We start from the raw sequence: 20611 nt of genomic DNA, 5'->3' as shown, positions 1-20611 counted from the left end.
TAGCAGCTCGAAAGTCAAGGATAAAACCAGATTCGTGGTGTTCCGTGCAAATGTCTTATATTTTTCGGTCACGAGGTCTTTCATTACGTCATTGTTTTTCTTCAACCATTTCCCTCGGGATCCCATCACGAATCCGTAGAAGGATACAACTGTTCCTTTAATGAGAGCCATAATTTCTCTCTCAAGATGTTTATATTTATTCACCTTTTCCTCCCAGACTTGCTCAAGTGAGTAAATTTGGTTGTCCATTCGGATTGTCACATCCACTACTATAGTACGATTCTCTTTTTTTAAATATTAAGTCCGGAATCCAAAGTTTCCCCATTTTATCTTTAATTTGTGGTTCTATATAAGTAGTCCATCCTCTTGTCTTAATGAACTTAGTTCATTCCTCAGTGATTCTATTAAGTCTCTTAATCCACATGTTCTTCACATATGTGCACCAACCCGATATGTGTGCGATTGTTTCTGATGTTTCATTGCATCTCCGACAATTTTTAATCTTAAACGGCCTTCCATATGCTAATGGTGCCCATGTTGGTTATAAATTTGTTCTTAAGAAGATTGAGTTAATTACTTTTGCCACCTTCATATGTTGGATCCCTTTCAACCAATTATTCGAAATATTATCATTTTTAAAATAAATGATGCCTGTCCCCTGACAGGGCAAGGCCATCCATTTCTGTCCTTCCAATTCTCTCCAAATAGTAAAGGATTTGCTACTATATTCTTCAATACCATTGATGTTCTCATTATCACTAATATTTGTACTTTCGTCCAATTGCCCGTCTATATTTGGATTCCAAATTTCCTTCAATGAATTTAATTTACTTAGTTTCTGCATTTTCAATATTATACTTGTCCCCTCAAATGAAAACGAGGTACGAAGAATTTCATCTGAGGATCCGTATAACGATTCAAGTTCGCTCAAGATGGCAATTGGAATAAACATGGTTAATTTATGCAATCCAAGGACGCCATTGTGATTCCTGGCATATAATATCCCGTCTGCGATGGATTGAGGGAGATGCAAAATTTCTTTAACCGTATCTTTAATCAAATTATCCAGTTTATTTAAGTAATTTTGAGATCCCTCAGATAAAATAAGATAATAATACAATCTAGGGACAAAATAAGATTTTAGCAACTCGAATTTTTGCACTGGCTTTAAAAAGGACTTTTTAAGACTTACTATCCAATTACCTGCCTGATTCTTCCAGTGAGATTGGCTTATCCCGATCTGCGGGTCAATTTTTGCCCCCAAATATTTATCAGTATTACCTGGCTCTATATACTGTATTTCTATCTCATTAAGTGTCCATTTTACCCTACAGTTATAAATAAACATCTTGTTCTTTAAATAAAATGAAATCCCTTTGTCTTTTTCACATTGACTTCCAACCCAGTGTTATCACAGAATGTTTCTACTAGTTTTAAATTGTGTACTATCCCTTCATATGATTGGCTGACTCGGGCTATATCGTCTGCAAAAGGAAGGGACACACAGTGGTAACTGTGTCTCCTTCAGGGTCTAAAAACATTCCCTTTTTACTCTCTCCGAGTGGACTGATGGGGGGCGGGGGGGGGGGGGGGGGGGGGGGATGTCCATTACAATGTTACAAAGTATAGGTGACAGAGTCACCCAGTTTTACCTCTTTTAAAATCTTTATCAAATTAGTCTCACAATTAAAACCCTCAATTACTGTAAAATTATTATTACACAAATTTATAATTAATTTAATAAAACCTGGGGGAAGCTGTAATCTTTTAAGCGCACTAGTTATTACTTAATGTCCCACTGTGTTGAAGACTTTCCTCAAGCCTACAAATACTATTGCTAATTCTCTTCTCTGTTTCTTGGCTCCATTGATAACATTACTGTGGATTTTAATGTTTGCCTCACAGCCAGCAACTCCAGTGAGGAACCCTTTTTGACATTTATTTAAATTGATCACCTTACTTAATCTCTTTGCAATAATCTTTGTAAAACGTCTTAATAAAATCGGGCCTATTGTTATCGGTCTCCAGTTGTTTATATCTTTTAATCCATCTTCATTAATTTGTGGAATTAATACAGTTCTACTTCAGGGATATTACCTGTTTTTAACCAATTAGAAAAGATTCTCAGGATTACTCTATTGTCTTTATTAAATATTCCAATAATGTCCTTGACCAACATCTGAACTGGCCCCGCCGCGGTTTCAATATCCATCGCCTTAACGGCCTGATTGAGATCTTCCACCAAAATGGGGAAGGTCAGCATGTCATTCAAGGTATTATCTATATTACCTTTATATTTGGCTAAACCTGTTAGATTATTCTTTTCATTGGGAATTGATTGTCTATTAATAAAATATTCTTCCAATTCATCCTTACTTAGTGGACATACACATTTAGTTGGAGCTTCCATCAATGGTCTAGTTAGATATTGTTTTTTATATTTATATAGTGTCAGTGTTTCTTTAAATTGTCCTTTTTTCTTGCTCTATGACTTTCTAGCATTGTCAGGTGTTGTCCTATAACTTTGTCGAGTGGTTCCATTTTTATTTTCAACTTTTTCCTTATCTACTTTTTTACTATCCTTTTAATTACATAATTTACTAATTATCTCATTCATAATTCAGCGTTATTCACTTGTTTTTACTTATTTTGTCCTCAATAATGTCGAGTAATTCCATTAATGCTTTATTAGTCAATTCTGTCCTCCTCTTGTCCCTAATATTTCCTTGGTACTAATTTCCATCTATTATTCTTTCCTCAATTCGAACATCTATATTATTCTCACTATGCTCTTCATTCTCATTATCATTATTGGGGACTATTTCCTTGTTGCATGTATTATCCCTTGTTTTATCACTTTTTTTGTTCAATTAATAATCTTCTTTTGTGCGAAATCTGATTTGACGTTTTTGTTTTTAATCCCTCAGCGATTAGTTTATTGATATTTTTACAGCCACTAAATTCTTGTTCCAATGTTTTTAATATCTCTATTTCGGAGCTTGACCAAACTCCTTTTCTTTTTTTGTACCCTTTCAGGATTATCTCTTTTATCTTTGTTCCTTTTAGTATTTCTTACTACAAGATCCATGTGCCTCTCATGCTGCCCCAAACCTATAGCCGTTGTAAATTTTAGTGGACAAACTTCACATTGAAACATATTTTCTGTTTCTCTATTTTCTCTATTGTTATTACATTTTGGACAGTGACATGTGACTGAGGGATAGCTACCTTCCCAGTCGCATTTACTACATTTTATTCAAACCGATTTTACCCCTTTACATTTATTTGTTTCCTAAATTGTCCTGTTGTATGATAGATATTATTGCAAACTTTACATGTAAAATTATCTGTCGGATATTTTATCATTACTTCTATTTTATCCTTCTCAATGACAACAGGTGGAATTACCCTGAACTCAGTACTCTCTCTTTCTCTCTCTGATTCTCTACTGCAACTAAAATCAAAGGGCCCTTCAAAACTCGAGTTAAAAATTGTCCATCTATCGAGAGGACGGGATGCAAGAGGGGCCTTCTCTACGGATCTTTCAACTCGATTATGTCTCGTCCCGACACTATATTTGGTCCCCTCATGCCTGCCTGAGGGCAAATGTGTCAGGATAAGGGTAAAGGTCCCATCCGTCCGTGTAGAAACAGATGGCATATTCCTTGTTTGGCTCATACACTTTGTGCATGGTGCCGCCAATAGCAACCATGCGGGGCGGTTATTTGCCCGGTTTCCCACCCAACCGTGATCGATGGAGTTGTGCATAATCGCCAAACTCCCAACAAGGTTATCTATTAAATGAGCTGAAAATGTGTTCTGGAAAAGCGCAGCAGGTCAGGCAGCATCCAAGGAGCAGGACGATCGACGTTTCAGGCATGAGCCCTGCTCCCTGGATGCTGCCTGACCTGCTGCGCTTTTCCAGCAACACATTTTCAGCTCTGATCTCCAGCATCTGCAGTCCTCACTTTCTATCTATTAAATGACCAAAGGTCACCAGCCACCTCGTGTTTCTTCTTGGGTCGTATTCACCAGCCTGACAAGAGTAATACTCTGGTAACGGAAGAGAATATCAAAATCCCCTACTCTCGCTAACATTAGCACTGGATAAAATCAATTATAAAATCCATACCAATAAAACCGCACAGAGCAGATTAAAACACCTCTCCGTTATTGAGTTTCCTCTGTCAGGTCGTTACCGGGGGGAGCCACGTGGAAGTTCGACTAAACTTCGCAATCGATAAAAACACGTAAAAATGATTATGAAGGTGACTACGCAGGCAGTTGGGAGACCAACCAAACAAATCAATTTGTAGTCACATCCCCCAACAAGGCTGCCAGCTTTATTCCCAACTATTTCCCCGTTGGCATCCTGCTCATTAATAGTGTCCAAAGTCTGTTTCCCTTGTTGGGTCAGGACTCTGAGTTTATTGTCCTGGTCGGCCAAATCAAGGGCACGACTGGTTGATGCTCCTGCCCCATGTGCTGTCCCTAAGTCATTCAACATTTCCCTTTTATGTTGTATCTCTGTCCCAGGTTTGGTCTTTCTGTCATCTGTTCCTATCGCTCGTCCCAGTAATCAGTGGGCCACTGGGAGGTTTAGTGTTTGAAGTTGGGGGGAGGGGGAGCACCATTCGGGCAGTTGGGTTCCTGCTAAATTCACCACCTTAGATACCAATTCATGGGGATGGTATCATGCAGGACTTTTCCGATTAGTTTTAAACTGGTCTGTTTTGTGAACCTGATGTGGCTTCAAGACAAAAGGGTTAGGGTGCCTTTGCTGCTGGTTTCAGGCCATTCCTAATCTCTTATAGAATGAACTTTCCCTTTTTAGATTAGATTACTAACAGTGTGGAAACAGGCCCTTCGGCCCAACAAGTCCACACTGCCCCGCCGAAGCGCAACCCACCCATACCCCTAATCTACCCCTTACCTACACTACAGGCAATTTAGCATGGCCAACTCACCTGACCTGCATATCTTTGGACTGTGGGAGGAAACTGGAGCACCCGGAGGAAACCCACACAGACACGGGGAGAATGTACAAACTCCACACAGACAGTCGCCTGAGGCGGGAACTGAACCCAGGTCTCTGGCGCTGTGAGGCAGCAGTGCTAACCACTGTGCTACCGTGCCACCCACTTGAGTTTCCTGGGATATCGCTGCCAGAGTTCCAATCCCTTTTCTGGGTCTCTTGGTAAGCCTCCATATCGGGGATGCCCATTGTTGAAGAATCCCCACCAATCACCCGTGATTGCTACACTCCGGTAACAGTCACCTGAGCTTCCATTCCCTTTTTTGTACACTGCTCGCTGATTTGTTACACCCGAACATGATACTTTTATTGGGGCATCCCCACAGCACACCATCCTCCTATTCACCTGTGTCCGGTGGGTCAAACCGTCTGTACTCCAGGGGCATGGACCCAGGTTTGTTTGATATCTCCTGCGGGTGGTTCCTGATGATCCCAATGAAGTAATCTTTATTGCGTTCCATGCTCTTGTGGTTATCCTGAACAGTGATCAAGGTTGTTTCTATCATTATCTTGTTTAATAGCTGAATACCTTTGATCTAATGTAATGCCTATGATGTATATGCCCCAACCCTCCACACTGCAAGAGACCAATCATTGAAATGGAAGCAAAAATAAAGCTGACCTGACTGACAGAGACCACTTTAAATGGAAATGAAGATGAAAGTGATGGAAACGTGAAGAATTACTAGGAGTGCCCCCAGGAAGTTCCTGACTCGCTTTCGTTCATTAGCGTCGAGCCCAGGCGCCTGGCGAGCAGCGTGGGCCGACCAGTAAACTCTCTCACAGGAGCTCCAGCGGTCGAGCGCCAGTTGGGCTCTATCCTGGCGACTCTGAGTTCCATCCCACACCTCATTGCCCTTCCATCTCTTTTTCCATCTCTCCCTACCTGTCTGTCAGCTCCTCTCCATGTCTATCCTTCCCCCTCTCTAGAACATAGAACATAGAACAATACAGCACAGAACAGGCCCTTCGGCCCACGATGTTGTGCCGAACATTTGTCCTAGCTTAAGCACCCATCCATGTACCTATCCAATTGCCGCTTAAAGGTCACCAATGATTCTGACTCTGCCACTCCCACAGGCAGCGCATTCTATGCTCCCACCACTCTCTGGGTAAAGAACCTACCCCTGACATCCCCCTATACCTTCCACCCTTCATCTTAAATTTATGTCCCCTTGTAACACACTGTTGTACCCGGGGAAAAAGCCTCTGTCTACTCTATCTATTCCTCCGATCATCTTATAAACCTCTATCAAGTCACCCCTCATCCTTCGCCGTTCCAATGAGAAAAGACCTAGCACTCTCAAACTATCCTCGTATGACCTATTCTCCATTCCAGGCAACATCCTGGTAAATCTCCTCTGCACCCTCTCCAAAGCTTCCACATCTTTCCTAAAGTGAGGCGACCAGGACAGCACACAGTACTCCAAATGTAGTCTGACCAAGGTCCTGTACAGTTGCAACATCACTTCACGACTCTTGAATTCAATCCCTCTGCTAATGAACGCTAATACAGCATAGGCCGCCTTACAAGCTCTATCCACCTGAGTGGCAACTTTCACAGATCTATGGACATAGACCCCAAGATCCCTCTGCTCCTCCACCTTACTAAGAACCCTACCGTTAACCCTCTCTCTGTATATCTCTCAAACATACATTCTCTTATGATCACAATCCTCTTCAATCATTCCCGTGATCACCATTTCTGACAAACAGCTCCGAATCACAGAAGGTTACTGTGATGATCCAGCCACCAATCTGGAGGACAATTCCTGCTTTCCCATTTATTGCCAAGGGATTGGCATTGAAAGAGAAGAAGGCATCAGATTGTTATACATCGACAGACAGAAAAGATCAAACTTAACCTGGGATCTCAACTGCCTTTTGCTGATAAAATTGAGAAGCTTTTTTTGACATGTCAATGTCCAGAATTTCCAGAAAACATTCAATAAGGTGCCCCATAAAACATCCATCCATAAGATAAGAATGTATGGAATTACAGGAAGGGGACCATCATGGATAGAGGACTGATTAACCTATAGAAAGCAGAGAGTTGGGATAAATGGGTTTTTCTCTGGTTGGAGATCGTTGGTGAGTGGTGATCTCATGGAAATATAGAGATCTTTTTAGGGTTGTGACAGGGTAAATATTAAAAGTGTGTTTCTGCTCATTGGAGAGTCTCTGGTCAGACAGCACAGTCTGAGAATAAAGGGGCACCAGTTTCAGACTGAGGTGAGGAGGAATTTCTTCACTCCGAGGTTTGAGCGTCTTTGAAACTCCTTGCCCCAGACGGCTGTGGGCCAGAGTCCTCGAGTATGTTTATGGCTGAGAGATTCTTGATCAGTCGGGGAATCAGGGTTACCGGGAAAGGGCAGGAAAGTGGACCTGAGGAATCCTGGATTAGCCGTGATCCTGTTGAATAGTGGAGCAGACTTGAGAAGCCGAATGGCTGCCTCCTGTTTGCAATTACGTATCGTCGTCTTTATAGTTCTCTTTGTTTATTACACAATTGATTACCAAAATGAACACTAATCTTTGCACATTTGTATACAAGTATTGGTTTAAGTTAGCAAGTTTACATTAATGAGGCTAATGAAGATAAATGTATTATACAATTGAACATGGTTTAGCCGAAATTTCATGCAAATTTATGACACAAACGTAAATCTATTTTACAAATGAATGTACAATTTTATAAGAAATGCACTGAGGTTTATTCCACAATTGAATGTAAGATTATAAAACAAATGTATTTAATTTCTAGTAGCATTACAAGGGATATGACAACACTTAGTTTTTTTCATCAACAGTTCATCTCAAAGTAGGTGATTGAGACAAATTGTGTCAAAGATGTTCAAATTCAGGGTAGTATTAATAATTGCATATGTGGGTGCGTGCACACATTTTGCCACCTACAGCAATGTACTGAGGACTGTAAATATCTCACAAACTGTTAAACACACACCACAAACACGTGAGCGCATGAACACAAACACGCACACAGACACCAACACCGGGGTTACATCGTGAGGAAAAATTAAACACATTAGATCAGATTTTGTTCTGTGAAGTTAGAAAGTTAGGGATGCTCTGATTGCAGTCTTTAGGATATGAACATGAAAAGAAAGGGTCAATGAAGAGAAACCATTTCCACTGGTTGGAGATTCTAGAACTAGGAACACAGTCTGAGAATTAGGGTCAAACTGTTTAGGGGAGCTTTTAGAAACATTTCTACACACGGGGGAGTGGTAGAGATATTGAACTCTCTTTTACAAGTGGTTGGCAGTGGATGCTGGATCAGTTGTTAGGTTTAAATCTGCAAAAGATACATTTTTCTTAAACAAAAGTATTTAGGGATATGACCAAAGGCTGATCCATGGAGACAGGCCACAGATCAGTCATGATCTCATTGATTGGTGGAACAGGCTTGAGGGGCCGAATGGCTTACTGCTGTTCCTATGTTCCAATTTAGAACTCAACAACTTACCAGAGTTTGATCTCTATCTGAAGTGTGATGAAAATATCTCACCCACCCACTCCCTCAGAGCTTCCTCTCCCTCTGCTTGGGACTGTAACTATCCCTCACACACACATGCACACTCAGGCACCTCCCAACAGAATGAGAAACTAGCCTGCATGCAGGTAAACACACAAGCGCGTGTGCACACACATACAGCCTCACACAAAAATGTAGACAGATGTACAAACAGGAACAAATCCAGGAGCACACAAACTCACAGACCCTAAACTTGCACATAACCCCACACAGGAGAAAGTGAGGACTGCAGATGCTGGAGAGCAGAGTCGAGAGTGCGGTGCTGGAAAAGCACAGCAGGTCAGGCAGCGTCTGAGGAGCAGGAGAATCGATGTTTTGAGCATAAAACCTTCAGGAATGTAGAGAGAGGAGGAGAATTTCAATGTAGGCATCCTTGGAATAGGCTTCACAGTAAGGTTATAATCAACTCGGAGAAAGTGAGGACTGCAGATGCTGGTTATCAGGAATGATGAAGGGCTTATGCCCAAAATGTCGATTTTCCTGCTCCTTGGATGCTGCCTGACCAGCTGTGCTTTTCCAGCACCACACTCTGTGTGGTCTCATAACCCCACACAGTCAGAGACAGATACTCATTGGACACACGCACTTACACAAAGATACACACAAGTCGACATTACAATTGTCCGAGGACATGTACAATTGCCGAGTAAGTTCAGCTGTGAATGAGAGTCAGGTTCCTGATGACAGAGCGGCCATACTGGAGAACATGTCTGTCTGGGAGGATTGACCACCTGAGCTGGATGACCGTCACTGAGCAGAGCTCCTTCACTTGCTTAGGGCTATTTCTGTCACTCTGTGATTGGCTAGTCTGGTTGTTAGGTGAAAATGGGGACTGCAGATGCTGGAGATCAAAGCCAAGCTTAGAGTGGTGCTGGAAAAGCACAGCAGGTCAGGCAGCATCCGAGAAGCAGGAAAATTTGAGGTTTCGGGCAAAAGCCCTTCATCAGGAATATGGTTGTCAGACAAGGGACAGAATTCTGCGATTGGTTGACATTACAGTAAGTTAGTGGGCAGAGTTCTCTGATTGGCTAAATCAGCTACCAGTCACTGCGTAACCTTTCATGATTGACCATGAGAGCTGTCAATCACTGAGTAGAGCACCCTGGTTGTTTACCCCACTCTGGACATGTCCCTGTTCATATGTTTCTTCACTAATGGAAGAATTGAAGTAACTGGATATTTCACCATACTCTTCAGCTGATCTCGGAATTTGGATTGAGTCACCACATAAATAAAAGTGTTTGTGCAGCAACTGAGATTCCGCATCATTGCTCCCACTTGTTGGAAAATGTATTCTGATGGTGTGTAATCTGTTGGATCTGCTCCAGTGATGTTATAATATACAAATTCTAAAACAAATACTGACCAGAGAAGGATGAAGCTGCCAGATATTGTGAACAGTAAAATCATAGACTTCCTTCTGCTCTCCATTTCGGTGTCTCTGTGACTCTCTCCCTTGCTCTGACCCCTCAGGCCCTTACGCACTCGACTGGCTACTAAAATGTATCTGACGGTCAGAGCATTGATCAGTAAAATCAAAGCAAAAGGTAGCAATGAAGTTAAAACAGTGTCAAACCAAGAAAACCCCATCCATTTGTGATCTGTATAATAGCTTGGCTTCACAACACAGTACCAAGGCACGTTGTCAATTATCACCCAAGGTTTGTATGCAAAGTTATAGGGAATGTTTTTCAAACAAAGGAAGATACATGATGTTGCTAGAACCACAGTCGCAATCTTCCCCGTGCAATATTTTGTTTTCAGCTTCTGGCAACAAATGGCCACAAATCGATCAAAGGAGAAAGTGACAGTGAACCAGACAGAACAGTCAGTGGCTGCCGATGACACGACAGCGTTTACACTGCACACAGGAGTGATATCGAGGAAATTCTTTGGGAAATAATAATAATTGATTTGATAGATGATGACCTCAGTAATAATGACCAGTAGATCAGCTATTGCCATGGACACCAGGTAGCGTGTTGTGCAGGTAGAGAGACCACACTTTCCATGGGAAAGAATCACAATTCCCAGTAAATTCACTACAGGAGAGAATGGAAAATGAACTGTAGTTAATGATCAATCATCTTGCATGTCACACTAACACAGCAAGGGTAAGACTGCAGCAATAGAAATGAAATGGTGGTTCAGATGGTTGTTATTTGGGAACAGGAAGCCCACTCGCTTGCCCGTTTAATGACATCCGGACAACAATCAGGCGGATAACTGCACCCAGTGGTAGATTGCTCATTTTGGGAATAGTGATCACAATTCCATTAGTTTTAGAATACTCATGGACAAAGACATAAGTGGTCCAAAAGGAAGAGTGCTACATTGGGGGAAGGCCAACCATATCAAAATTTAGCAGGAGCTGGGGAATTTTGATTGGAAGCAGCTGTTTGAAGGTAAATCCACACTTGATAGGTGGGAGGCTTTTAACAAGAGTTTGATTAGAGCGCAGGAAAGACATGTTGAGGGATAGAAATGGTAAGGTTAGGAAATAGGCCAAAAGGGCCTGTTCCTTTGCAACAATTTTCTTTGTTCTTTGAATGACAGGTGAAATTGTGAGACTAACGAAGAGAAAAAAGGATACGTACATAAGGTCTAGGTTCCTGAAGACAGACGAAGCATTGGAAGAATATCGGGAATATAGGACCAATCTGAAAGAAGGAATTAAGAGGGCTAAAAGGGATCATGAGGTATCTTTCGCAAACTGGGTTAAGGATAATCCTGAAATCTTTTATTCAGATATAAGGAGCAAGAGGGCAACTAGAGAAAGGGTTTGCCCACTCAAGAGCAAAGGAGGAAAGTTATACGTGGAGTCAAAGAAATTGGTGAGATTCTGAGTGAACATTTTGCATCGATATTCACTGAGGACAGAGACATGAAGGATGCTGAAGTTAGGGATAGATGTTTGATTACTCTAGGTCAAGTCAGCATAAGGATCGAGGAAGTATTGGGTATTCTAAAAGGGCATTAAGGTGGACAGGTCCCCAGGTCCAGATGGGATCTATTCCAGGGTACTGAGGGAAGCAAGAGAAGAAATAGCTTGGGCTTTAACAGATATTTTGCAGCATCCTTGAACAGGGGTGAGGACCTGGAGGACTGGAGAATAGCTAATGTTTTCCCCTTGTTTAAGAAGAGTAGTCGGGATAGCCCAGGTAATTATAGACTGGTGAGCCTGACGTCAGTGGTAAGGAAGCTACTGGAGAAGATACTGAGGCAAAGGATCTATTTACATTTGGAAGAAAATGGGCAAGTGATAGACAGCATGATTTTTTGAGGGAAGGTCATGTCTTAGCATCTTGATAGAATTCTTTGTAGAAGTGACAAAGTTGATTGATAAGGGAAAGTTGATGTTGATGTTATATACATGGACGTCAATAAGGAATTTGATAAGGTTCCCCATAGTAGGCTGATGGAGAAAATGAAGGTGCATGGGTTCCAGGGTGTACTAGCTCGATGAATAAAGAACTGGATGGGCAGAAGGGGACAGAGAAGAGTAGAGAAAAGGAGTTTCTCAAAATGGAGACCTCTGACCAGTAGTGTTCCACAGGGATCGATGTTGGGACAACTGTTTTTTGTCATATACATAAATAAATTGGAGGAAGGTGTAGGTGGTCTGATTAGCAAGTTTGCAGATGACACTCAGATTGGGGGAGTAGCAGATAGTGAAGGGGACTGTCAGACAATAGAGCAGAATATAGACTGATTGGAGGGTTGGGCAGAGAAATGGCAGATGGAGTTCAATCTGGGCAAGTGCAAGGTGATGCATTTTGGAGGATTCAATTCAAGAACAAATTATACAGTAAATGAAAAGGCCCTGTGGAAAATAGATGCACAGAGAATTCTGTGTGTTCAGGTCCATTGTTACCTGAGATAGCAACACAGGTCGATAGAGTGGTCCATCAGGCAAATGGCATGCCTTCCTTCATTGGGTTTTCCAGGCTGAGTTCACCACTCACTGTAACCGTGTCCAATCTTAAATGGTACAGTTGTCATATCAGGTAGTGGTATATATCCAGACAGAATGCTCTGGATGGCACGCCTATAAAAGTTGGCAAGAGTATTTGGGTCATGCCAAATTTCCTCAGCTGCATGAGGAAGAAGAGATGTTATTGGACCTTTGTAACCAATGCATCTACGTGAACAGACCAAGAAAGCTTGTTGTGGATGACCACTCCCTTCCGTTCCATCTCTGTGCTGTTAATCTAGCTGTGATCTCCACTTTCAAGAAACTATGAACCTTCATATGCTCATAAAATATCAGAGCAGGATTAGGCCATTCAGCCCATCGAGTCTGCCCCACCATTCAATCATGGCTGATATACTCTTCATCCCCATTTTCCTGCCTTCTCCCCAGTTCCTTTCAACCCATTAACAATAAAAAATCTGTTGAACTCCTCCTTAAATGTACTCACTGTCCCAACATCCACCGCACTTTGGGGGAGCGAATTCCACAGATTCACAACCCCTTGGGAGAAATAGTTTCTGCTCGACTCTGTTTTAAATTTGCTGCCCCTCATCCTAAGACTATGATCACTCGTCCGAGATTGCCCAACAAGAGGAAGCTTCCGCTCCACATCTATTTTATCCACACTCTTTATCAATTTAAATCCCTTAATTTGACCTCCGCTCATTCTTCTAAATTCCCCACAGTATCGGCCTAAACTCTTCAATCTCTTTTCATACAACAAACCACTCGTCCCTGGGATCTATCGAGTGAACCTCCTCTGAACTGTTTCCAACAACACCACATCTTCCCTCAAATAACGGGACCAAAACTGGACAATACTCCAGGTACGGTTCACAAATGCCTTGCATAGTTGCAACAATACTTCCTTCCCTTTATATTCTATTCCTGGAGCTATAAAAGCCAACATTGCATTCGCTCTCTTTATTATCTGCTGTACCTGTATGCTCGTTTTCTGTGCCTCATTAAATGTGGATACCCAGATCCCTCTGCATTGGAGCACCCTGAAGACTCTCCTCAGTCAGGTAACAGGTCACTCCATTTTGATCAAGCACAGTTTATTTTCAGAAACACTTATCCACGTTACCTCCATCTGCCACCTTCGGCCCACTCTCCTAACCGATCTATAACCATTTGTATTGCTCTTATTTCCTCATTGCAATTTCCCGCCCAGCTGATTGTTGTGTCATTCACTAATTTGGCTGTCCAGCCTTCTATCCCTGTATCCAAGTTGTTAATGTAGATGGTAAGTACCAAGGACCAAGCCCTCTGTCACCCCACTAGTTACAGCTTGCCATCCATAAAAAAAACCCTTTATCCCAACTCTTTGTCTTCTCTCCATCAGCTAGTCACCTCTCCAAGATAATAAATTCGCCCAATCTCAGATTATCCAACCTTGTGAATTAACCATTTGTGTGGCACTTTATCAAATGCCTTCCCGACGTCCAGATATATTACATTGACAGGATCCTCTTTGTCCACTTTGTTTGTTACATCTTTGAAAAATTCTGGCATATTAGTCAAACATGATTTGCCCTTCATAAAACCATGCTGACTCTGATGGATAGCATTTTGACTTACCAAATGTCCTGATATTGATATTTGATTCTGACACTTGACCAACAACAGATGTTATACTAATTTCTCACATTTTGCCTCCCTCCCTTTTTGAATAAGGTTGTTACATTAGCACTTTTCCAATCCACTGGAACCTTTCCCATGTCCAGGGAATTTTGGAAAAGTGTAACTAATAGATACACTACCTCTACCACTACTTCCTTTAATCTGCCAGGGTGTAGGCCATCAGGCCCGGGGGTCTTGTCTGTCCTCAATCCTAATAGTTTACTGAGTATCTTCTCTCTATCGATGTTGATTGTTCTAAGTTCGGCCTTATCTATTACCTCGGTCTTGCCCGTTCTAGTGGGCACGGCACTGTAGTGCCCCAGCGTGAAAACTGAGGCAAAGTATTGATTCACCATTTCTGCCATTTCTGTGTTCCCCATGAGGAACTCTCCAGTTTCATCTTCCAAAGGACTAACATTCACCTTAATGATTCTTTTCCCTTTGAAATGTCGACAGAAGCCCTCGACATCCTTTCTGATGTTTTGTGCTAGTTTTCTTTGATAATTTACCTTAGATCTTTTTATTAAATGTTTAGTATCCCTTTGTTTATTTGGTAAGTTTCTCAATTTTCCAGTCTGTCATTGGAATTTGGAATTTGGTTTGCCTCTGCTGGCCCTGGAGGGGGTTCAGAGGGGGGGTCACTAGGTTGATTCCAGAATTGGGGAGGTTGGATTCTGAGGGAGACTGAGTAGATTTGAATTATATTCATTGAACTTCAAAAGAATGAGGGAGGGATCTTATAGAAACATATAAAATCATGAAGGGGATCGATAAAATAGAAATAGAGAGGATGTTTCCACTGGTAGCTGAGACTAGGACAAGAGGGCACGGCGTCAAAATGAGAGGAGGCAGATCTGGAACCGAACTGAGAAGGAATCTCTTCACCGACAGGGTTGTTAATCTATGGAATTCCTTGCCCAGGGAAGTAGTCAATGCTACTTCAGTAATTGCTTTTAAAGCTAAGGGAGATACTCTTTGAAAAATAAAGGAATTAAGGGACATAGTGAAACTGCGGGTAAGTGGAGCTGAGTCCATGAGAAGATTAGCCATGATCTTATTGAGCGGCGGAGCAGGCTCAAAGGGCCGGACGGCCTACTCCTGCTCCTAGTTCTTATGTTCTTATCTTAGTTTTTGACTTTATATTGTCCTTGATTTCCTGGTTTAGCCATGTGCGAACCACCTTTCTTCCTGTTGGAACATATTTTAATTGTGAGGCATCGAGTAGTTCCTTAAACATCAGCCACTGTTCATCTGCTGACTTACCTTTAAACCTTCCTGTCTAATCTACTCAGGCCAAATCTGTCCCATGGCTATGTAATTTATTTTCTTTAATTCCAGAACACTACTGTGGGACTCCACTTTCTCACCCCCAAACTGAAGTTTGAATTCTATCAGACTATAGTCACTACTCCCCAAGGGATCCTCCTTTAAAAACTTACCTCATGAGATCAGCAGCCTCCATTCTTGCAGCAGCAATGGAAACAGTGAGAGCAAGGACCAGGGAACTGCTGGCAAATTAATTTAATCGTTAATAACTTACCTGATGAATAGCCGGAGTGCACAGAGCAGGAGCAGACACAGGGGCTGCTGACAAAGTGAGGTATTATATTTGTGTGGCTGCTTTACCTGAAACTCTACTTAGGTAGTGCCTCCCACCCAACTACCTCCACTAACCAAATCAAAAAGCTTCACTGTGCCCATTTGATATGGTTACTAGTTTTTTTCAATCGACTCCTTGGGAATTCAGAACAATGGGAATTGATGTTAGGACATTTGCGTGCTCCTCCTGTCGGATATGGGAGGTAAGGGTCACCACTACTGCCCCCACTGACATCATCTGCAGCAAGTGCACTCAACTCCCACTCCTCAGAAACCGTGTTAGGGAAATGGAACTGAAGCTGGATAAAGTTCGGATCATTCGGGAGGCGGACGGGTAATTGAGTAGAGTTACAAGGAGGTAGGCACACCTGAGGTACAGGGTAAAAGGTAGATGGGTTACAGTCAGGGGACAGAAAGGGAACTGGCAGACAATGCAGGGATCCCCTGTAGCTGTTCCCCTCAATAATAAGTATACCGTATTGGATACTGTTGGGAGGGGGAACAATCTACCGGGGAAAGCCATAGTGGCCAAGTCTCTGGTACTGTGCCTGGATCTGTGGCTCAGAAGGAATGGGGGAGAATAGAAAAGCTGTAGTGGGAAGAGACTCAATAGTTGGAGGGACAGACAGGAGATTCCGAGGTTGCGAGCGGGACTCTCGGAAAGTATGTTGCCTTCCAGGTGCCAGGGTCTGGGATGTCTCTGATCGAGAGAGTGGTGCTGGAAAAGCACAGCAGGTCAGGCAGCATCCAAGGAGCAGATAAATTGATGTTTTGGGCAAAATCCCTTCATCGGGAATGTATTTTTTTCAAGCTTTTGCCTGAAACATTGATTCTCCTGCTCCTCGGATGCTACCAGACCTGCTGTGCTTTTCCAGCATCATACTCTCAGCTCTAATCTCCAGCATCTGCAGTCCTCACTTTAACCGACTGTCTCTGACTTCGTCTATAAGATTCTGAAGGGGGAGGGGGAGCAGCCAGAATATGTGGTGCACATTAGCACCAATGACATAGCCAGGAAAAGGGATGAGGATCTAAAAAGTGATTTCAGGGAGTTAGGTTGGAATCTAAAAACCAGGATGAGTGGAGTAGTAATCTCAGGATTACTACTGGTGCCACATGTTAGTGAGGCGAGGACCAGGGAGAGAGTGTAGCTAAACACGTGGCTACAGGGTTGGTGCAGGAGGGAGGGCTTCAGATACGTAGGTCATTGGGGTACCTTCTGGGGAAGATGGGGTCTGTACATGAAGGACGGGCTGCACTTAAACTGAAGGGGCACCAATGTCCTGGGCGGGAGATTTGCTAGAGCACTTTGGGAGGGTTTAAACTCATTTGGCAGGGGGATGGGAACCAGAGCTACAGATCAGAGGAGAGGGTAGCTGTTGAATGGGCTGAAATGGAATGTAGAGTCTGTCAGGAAGAATACACAGTTGCTAGGACAAAGGGGTGGGTTAACGTGTGTCTGTTTCAATGCAAGGCAGCACGGTGGCTCAGTGGTTAGCACTGTTGCCTCACAGCACCAGGGACCTGGGTTTGATTCCAGCCTCAGGTGACTGTCTGTGTGGAGTTTGCACATTCTCCCCATGTCTGTGCAGGTTTGCTCTGGTTTCCTCCCACAATCTAAAGACGTGGCCCGTTAGGTGAACTGGCCATGGTAAGTTGCCCATAGTGTTCAGGGATGTGTAGATTAGGTGCATTCGTCTGCGGTCATTGTAGAGTAGTAGGGGAATGGTTCCAGGTGAGTTACTCTTCGGAGGGTTAGTGTGGACTTGTTGGGACGAAGGGCCTGTTTCACACTGTAGGGATTCTATGATTCATGGAGTGTCAGGAATAAGAGTGATGAACTGACAGCATGGATCAGTACTTGGAACTACGATGTAATGACGACATGGATTTTACAGGGCTGGAATGTTTGCTGAATGTGCCAGGGTTTAGATCTTTTACCCCTCCCTGTTCTTTTTAAAAGGGGAGGGGAGTAGCATTGTTAATGAGAGAGTGCATCACAGCTGCAGAAAAGGAGGTTGCTGAGGAGGGTTTGTGTCCTGAGTCAGCGTGGGGGTGGAAGTCAGTAACAGGAAAGGGGCAGTCCCTTTATTGGGTGTTTTCTACAGACCCCCTCCACAATAGCAGCAGAGAGATGGAAGAACAGATTGTACAGCAGATCTTGGAAAGGTACAGATGGAACAGAGTTGTTGTTATGGGTGACTTCAGCTTCCCCAAGATTGATTAGAACCTCCTTAGTGCAGATGGTCTGGATGGAGCTGATTTTGTCAGGTGTGTCCAGGATAGATTCCTGATTCAATATGTAGCTAGGCCGACTAGGGAAGAGGCCATATTGAATTTGGTGCGAGGCATTGAGCCAGGCCAGGTGTCAGATCTCTCAGTGGGAGAGTATTTCTGGGACAGTGACCACAACTGCCTCACCTTTACCAGAGCCACGGAAAGGGATAGGAACAGACAGTACAGGAAGGTATTTATTTGGGGGAGGGGACATTCTACTGCTATTAGACAGGAGCTGTGGAGTATAAATTGGGAATAATTGTTCTACTGGAAATGCACAACAGAAATGTGGAGGCTGTTTAAGGAGCACTTATTGTGAGTATTGGATAACTTTGTCCCACTGAGACAGGCAAGGAACGGGAAGGTGAAGGAGCCTTGGATGACAAGAGAAGAGGAGCTTCCTACCAAGAGGAAGAAGGAAGCTGACTTAAGGTTAAAGAAGCAAGGAGCTGGCACAGCTTTAGAGGATTAGAGGGTAGTGAGGAAAGAACTCCAAAATGGACTGAGGAGAGCTAGGAGGGGACAGGAAAAAGCCTTGCTGGAAGGATTAGGAAAACCCAAAGGTGTCTGACATTTATGTGAGGAACAAGAGAATGATCAGAGAGAGAGTAGGGCCAATCAGGGATAGTGGAGGGAACTTGTGCCTGAAGTCTGAAGAAGTAGGGGAGGCCCTAAATGAGTTCATTCCTTCAGTATTCACCAGAGAGAGGGACCTTGTTGGTAGTGAGGATACAGTGGATCAGGTTAATAGGCTTGAACAGATTGATATTAAGGAAGTGGATATGCTGGAAATTCTGGGAAGCATCAAGATAGATAAGTCCCCAGGGTCAGACCAGATATATCCAAATTACTGCAGGAAGCGAGGAATGAGATTGCTGTGCCTCTGGCGATGATCTTTGTGTCCTCACTCTCCATGGGAGTCGTACTGGATGATTGGAGGGAGGTGAATGTTGTTCCTCTGTTCAAGAAAGGCAATAGGGAAATCCCTGGGAATTGCAGACCAGTCGGTACTATGTCTGAGGTAAGCAAGGTACTGGAAAGAATTCTGAGAGACAGGATTTATGACTATTTGGAAAAACATAGTTTGATTAAAGTTAGTCAGCATGGCTTTGTGAGGGGCAGGTCAGTACAGACTTTGCACATTTTCCCCGTGTCTGTGTAGGTTTACACTGGGTGCTCTCGTTTCCTCCCACAATCCCAAATGTGTAAGTTAGGTGACTGACCATGCCAAAAAATGCCCATAGTATTCAGGGGTGTGTAGGTGAGTCAGGAGTTAGTCAGAGGTAGGTTCTTTATGCATTCGTCGGGGCAAATGTGGAGTACTGGGGAAAGGGGTCTGGGGGGTTACTCTTCGGAGGGTTGGTGTGGACTTGTCGGGCCGAATGGCCAGTTTCCACACTGTAGAGATTCAAACATTCTAACATATCTTACAAGTGTTATTGAGTTCTTTGAGGATGTGACAAGGCAAGTTGATGAACGTCGAGCAGGGAATATGGTGTATATGGATTTCAGTAAGACATTTGATAAGGTTCATTCAGAAGATTAGGAGCTATGGGATACAGGGAAATGTGGCTGTCTGGATACAGAATTGGCTGGCCGAAAGAAGACAGTGAGTGGTAGTGGATGGAAAGTATTCCACCTGGAGGTCCACCAGTGGTGCCTTGTAGGGATCTATTCTTGGACCTCTGTTCTTTGTAGTTTGGATGAAGAAATGGAAAGGTGGGTTAGCACGTTTGCTAATGACTCAAGGATCAGTGGTGTTGTAAATAGTGACAAGGCCTGTTGCAGGCTTCAACAAGACATTGAAAGAATACAGAGCTGGGCTGAGAAGTGGCAGATGGACTTTAACCTGGATAAATGTGAAGTGATTCATTTTGGAAAGTTGAATTTGAATGCTGAATACAGGGTTAAAGACAGGAGTCTTGGCAGTATAGAGGAACAACAGGATTTGGGGTCCACATACATAGATCCCTCAAAGTTGCCATCGAAGTCGATTGCATTGTTAACAAAGGTGACGGGGATTGAGTTTTTTAAAACCGTGTGGAAACAGGCCCTTCGGCCCACCAAGTCTACACCGACCCTCTGAAGAGCAACCCACCCAGACCCATTTTCCTGTGACTAATGCACCTCACACCATGGGCAATTTAGCATGGCCAATTCATCTGTCCTACACATCTTTGGACTGTGGCAGGAAACCGCAGCACCCGCAGGAAACCCACGCAGACACGGGGAGAATGTGCAAACTCCACACAGACAGTCACCCGAGGCTGGAATTGAACCTGGGACCCTGGTGCTGTGAGATTTTGCTGCAGGCCTATAAAACCCTGGTTCAGCCACACTTGGAATATTGTGTCCAGTTCTGGTTGCCTCATTATAAGAAGGATTTAGATGCTACAGAGAGAGGTACAGCGGAGATTTACCAGGATGCTGCCTGGATTGGAGGGCTTGTCTTATGAAGAGTAGAGAGTGGATAGAATACGAAAGAGAGGTGACTTGATAGAGTTATACAAGGTAATGAGAGGCATAGATAGAGTGGATAGCCAGAGAC

General features: G+C 43.2%; 1 protein-coding gene across 1 annotated transcript; it reads right to left on the bottom strand.

The window, feature by feature from the left end:
• Positions 1–9701: 9701 nt before the first annotated feature.
• On the bottom strand, positions 9702–14567 carry LOC140465567 (probable G-protein coupled receptor 139). The gene is made up of 2 exons (XM_072561109.1): positions 14411–14567; positions 9702–10633 (listed from the first exon to the last, which is right to left on the bottom strand). Exons 1-2 carry the CDS (start codon positions 14565–14567, stop codon positions 9702–9704), a joined length of 1089 nt encoding a protein of 362 aa, XP_072417210.1.
• Between the last annotated feature and the right edge of the window lie 6044 nt (positions 14568–20611).

Source organism: Chiloscyllium punctatum, chromosome 42, assembly GCF_047496795.1.
Source record: "Chiloscyllium punctatum isolate Juve2018m chromosome 42, sChiPun1.3, whole genome shotgun sequence".
In the NCBI taxonomy this organism is placed as follows: Eukaryota; Metazoa; Chordata; class Chondrichthyes; order Orectolobiformes; family Hemiscylliidae; genus Chiloscyllium; species Chiloscyllium punctatum.
This window is presented reverse-complemented; position numbering and strand designations above follow the sequence as displayed.